General features: G+C 47.1%; 1 protein-coding gene across 1 annotated transcript in view; it reads right to left on the bottom strand.

Annotated features, from left to right (window-relative positions):
• The window catches only part of sgcd (sarcoglycan, delta (dystrophin-associated glycoprotein)), a gene marked incomplete in the record, with an annotated part of 119151 nt that overhangs the window by 95874 nt on the left and 18277 nt on the right, over window positions 1-5000 (bottom strand). The window contains 1 exon segment of the mRNA XM_062535992.1: window positions 3696-3881. Within this exon segment, the coding sequence (XP_062391976.1) occupies window positions 3696-3881 (186 nt within the window).

Below are 5000 nucleotides of genomic sequence, written 5' to 3'. Positions count from 1 at the left end.
CCCCTCCCTGCACCTCCTCTCCTCCCCCCCTCCCTGCACCTCCTCTCCTCCTCTCCCCCTCCCTGCACCTCCTCTCCTCCCCCCTGTGCCCGCATGCTCAGGTGGCTGTGAATGGCTTGGTGAGGGCTGTCATATGGCTGCCTACATTTCTCTCTCTGTGTCTATTTGCTCCTTTTGGGACTGGCAAAAAAACATCTAACATTTCTTCTCTCTCTCTCTCTCTTTCTCTCTCTGTCGTTTTTAGCCCTTCCCCTAAATGGAGATTGTTTATCAGTTCATGTAATATTTATACACAACACTCTCTGGTTCCCCTCTGATCCACACAAAACCAGCTCTTAACGGAATCCCATTAAAGCGTATCTATTGTGTCCTCTCGCTCTAGGCTCCATACACTAGACACGGCCTCCACAGTGGCAGCTAATGTTTTGATTTCACTCTCATTTCATTTAACTCTGGTTTGATGTTACTCTCTGTGTCGTTGGTATATTTAGTCCACATGGATACTTTATCTCCCCGGGCCTACAGTTAAAACACGAGCCAATCAACCCAGCACCGTAACACTGCCTGACATGTCTCTCAGCAGCCTACAGTTAAACATAAGAATCAACCCAACACACTAACACCACCTGACATGTAATCAAAACCTCTGACAGTGCCAGCGGCAGTAGCCATACAGGCACGCTGTGCATATGGATCAGAGCAGTGGAGATAGCACGAGTATAGATTAGATTAGATTAAATTAGATTAGATCAGATTAGACTAGATTAAATTAGATCAGATTAGAACCTTCCTTTTTATTAAAGTTGGAGAAGGCTCTTCCACACCTGACTGCAACTCAGGCTTGAAACTTGCACATCTACGTATCTCCCCTGCTTCCTGTCCACAACCTTTGAATCACAAACAAGCTTGTCCAAAAGACGCACCAGATCGTTGGTGTGATTGGTTGAGGGACTATCCAAGCGTACAGAGTCATTTGAACTAGGCCCACTGATCCCGCCTCTTGTGCAGTAGAAATACAGCGCAGACTCTCCAGACTCATGTTCAATCTTAAAAGACTACGTATGGTGATAGCCAGACAACCACACGTTACCTCATCACTACGTCAACATGTAAATAGATAGATAGATAAACAAATAAATCAATAAATAAACACAGTCACATCTGTCCTTTACACACACCCTCTCACGATGCGCTCCAGTGAGACTCCTCCAGTGTGTTTTGTTAGTCTCGTCAGCTGCTTTGCACGGGTGATTTCGGGGAACGCTATCAAACAAACTAAATGGCAGCTACACCCAACACACACCTCCGTCAAATGAAGATTAAGCAGCTCGCTCTGCAGGCGGAGAAGGAGGGGATGGTGAATAAGAGAGAGTGGGATAGAGAAAGAGAGAGTGGGATAGAGAGAGAGAGAGAGAGACAGAAAGAGAGTCTACATTAGAAAGAGAGAGAGAGGATGAGATAGAGGGAATTGAAGAGAAACTGTGAAGTGTGTGTATGTGTGTGTGTGTGTGTGTGTGTGTGTGTGTGTGTGTGTGTGTGTGTGTGTGTGTGTGTGTGTGTGTGTGTTTGAGAGAGAGAGAGTCCACAGTGAATGAGCTGCAGACTGTGGAAGTGACAGATGGACTAACTACTGAAAGACTGACTGGCTGACTGACTGTCTGGCCGGCAAGAACAGAGAATAAAAGAAGACAAGAGAGAACAGGAATGAAGAGAGGAGGAGAGGAGAGAGGAGAAGAGGAATGTAGAGAGGAGGAGAGGAGAGAAGAGAGAAGAGGAATGTAGAGAGGAGGAGAGGAGAGAAGAGAGAAGAGGAATGTAGAGAGGAGGAGAGGAGAAGAGGAATGTAGAGAGGAGGAGAGGAGAGGACAGACACTATAAACGGCTGTGACTGCGTCAGCGCAATGCTACCCCTGCCAACAGGAAATACTCCTCCAGGACACCTGATAGCCCTCAGACAGCTGTGAGACACAAACACACACACACACACATACTCACCCTCTCTCTCTCTCTCTCTCTCTCTCTCTCTCTCTCTCTCTCTCTCTCTCTCTCTCTCTCTCTCTCTCTTTCTCTCTCTCTCTCACACACACACACACACACACATATGATGTCATTTATAGCAGCAGACTGTGGAGCGAATCAGTTGTCTGTGGTGACACCTTCCATAAGAACCATTTTACTCACACACACACACACACACACACACACACACACACACACAAAGCTCACCTTCCCCAACAAGAGGAACCTTTATCCTGTATCAGACAGCATAGAACAAGCAGAACTCCAATAATCAATAACCAGATAACAGCGAGTTTGTGTGTGTGTGTGTGTGTGTGTGGGAGGGGGGAGCTGAGAGAGAGAGAGAGAGAGAGAGAGAGAGAGAGAGAGAGAGAGAGAGAGAGAGAGAGAGAGAGAGAGAGAGAGAGAGAGAGAGAGAGAGAGAGAGAAGCCCCTTTCACACTGACACATATATTACCCGAATTTAACATTAAGGCTGTTCCTTGCCAAATACAGTACGTCATCAGTCACACACCCCTAATCGCGGGGTTGACCAGTTCCTTTCACACTGAGCCCGCCTCGGCAATAATACTACCCCTTGAGACGGGTTTATTTCCGGGGCGGACTGACTCCCCTCCCTGTGTCGGTCAGCGTGAAAGGAACTTCAACCCCGCGATTAGGGGTGTGTGACTGATGACGTATTTGGCAAGGCAGGAGGTTAAAAGACAAGAAACAGCGGATCAGAGTAACATAAGAGATGAGGACAGCTTTAACCGCAAGTTCAACGCAACCTTTCTTTCTCATTTTGGATTTTGGAAGATGGCGATCAGTGGGCCTACTTCTAGCCAATTTGAACTGTTGCCTTGTAAATTTAAGAGGTGGTGTTTTGTGTCACGGCTGTCCCTCATTCTAATACAAGTGAATGGCGCTCTTCATTTTTATATCCCCTAAAAATGAACTCGGCATCCTGGGACCAAAACACGTCTACCTTTCACACAGCGAAATCCCCCTGAGCCCGCTATTTCTGTAATGCGAATGTAACGTTTCTCAGTCTGAAAAGGGCTAGAGAGAGAGAAGAGAGAGAGGGAGGGGAAGAATAGAAGCTTACTGAGTGTGTGTGTGTGAGTGTGTGTGTGTGTGTGTGTGTGTGTTTGTGCAAGTGTGTGATGCTGCCGCATCTTACACCCTGCTGGGCTCCGTGGGGGTTAAACACAGTGGGAATACTGCAGCGTGTGTGTGTGTGTGTGTGTGTAGAGGTCACGTATGATGGTGAAGTTCATGACCTTGAGGATCCAGGTGGTCAAGGCGAGGTGTGTGTGTGTGTGTGTGTGTGTGTGTGCGTAGAGGTCACTTACGATGGTGAAGTTCATGACCTTGAGGATCCAGATGGTGAGGGCGAGGTGTGTGTGTGTGTGTGTGTGTGCGTAGAGGTCACTTACGATGGTGAAGTTCATGACCTTGAGGATCCAGATGGTGAGGGCGAGGTGTGTGTGTGTGTGTGCGTAGAGGTCACTTACGATGGTGAAGTTCATGACCTTGAGGATCCAGATGGTGAGGGCGAGGTGTGTGTGTGTGTGTGTGTGTGTGTGTGAGTAGAGGTCACTTACGATGGTGAAGTTCATGACCTTGAGGATCCAGATGGTGAGGGCGAGGTGTGTGTGTGTGTGTGTGTGTGTGTGTGAGTAGAGGTCACTTACGATGGTGAAGTTCATGACCTTGAGGATCCAGATGGTGAGGGCGAGGTTGACCAGGATGAGGATCATCAGCAGCAGTACAAAGAAGTAAAGGCAGCGCTTCCTCCAGCCGTAGATGCCCACTTTATACACCAGGGGTTTCTCGGAGCTCTGCACATTGTTCCTATGAGGGCACTGTTCTTGGGTCATCTGCGTCCGCACACACACACACACACACACACACACAGAGAGAGAGAGGGAAATAGAGCGTAAGTGGCTAGTTTCTAATAGTGACAGTCAACCAAAAGGAAGCGAAAGCAAGATGCCCCTCTGGGCCTGTTAGTGTATCCACACAGATGAGCACAACTCTGGCCAGCAGCACATATGCCCCCAGTGGGTCTGCAGCAGCAAATATGCCCCCAGTGGGTCTGCAGCAGCAAATATGCCCCCAATGGGTCTGCAGCAGCAGATATGCCCCCAATGGGCCAGCAGCAGATTTACCCCCAATGGGTCTGCAGCACATATGCCCCCAGTGGGTCTGCAGCAGCACATATGCTCCCAATGGGGAGAAGATCAATCATATATGAGGGAGGCCAGACCAGGGCCAGTGTGGTGATTATGATTGGTCCTGTATGCAGCAGTGGTGATTCTGATTGGTCCTGTGTCCATCAGTGGTGATTCTGATTGGTCCTGTATGCAGCTGTGGTGACTCTGATTGGCCCTGTGTGCAGCAGTGGTGATTCTAATTGGTCCTGTGTGCAGCTGTGGTGATTCTGATTGGCCCTGTGTGCAACTGTGGTGATTCTGATTGGTCGTGTGTGCAGCAGTGGTGGTTCTGATTGGCCCTGTATGCAGCTGCACTGTAAAAAATAAATGTGATATGTCAGGATTTTACAGTGTTTTTTTACAGATTTTGTCTGGAATAAATTATTTTTGGAAATGCCATTTATTTTACAAAAATAGACTGTGATTTCACATGTCAAATTTAAAATAGCAAGAAATCACTGTAACTGTGAAAAACACTATATTCATGTTCTTTTAAAACCCATCAGAAATGCATATATTTCTAATTGAAAAACGCTAACAAATCTTTCGTAATTTCATATGGTTTGACACATTGAAACTATGTTGAAGCCTGATGTTGAAGTGATATTGAAAGTGTCCCCTCTGTATAACGTTGAATCAACATTGGATTTTCAACTATACTGACACATGTGATCTTGTGAAGTGTTGTCCCAATCTCAAATACCTATCTGAGATCCCATAGACCTCTGAAGTTCGCCTACAAATAGGATCCAATGCTGCCAAATTTGCCCATATAAGGAGTTC

This window comes from Sardina pilchardus, chromosome 5 (genome assembly GCF_963854185.1).
Source record: "Sardina pilchardus chromosome 5, fSarPil1.1, whole genome shotgun sequence".
Classification (NCBI taxonomy): domain Eukaryota; kingdom Metazoa; phylum Chordata; class Actinopteri; order Clupeiformes; family Clupeidae; genus Sardina; species Sardina pilchardus.
This window is presented reverse-complemented; position numbering and strand designations above follow the sequence as displayed.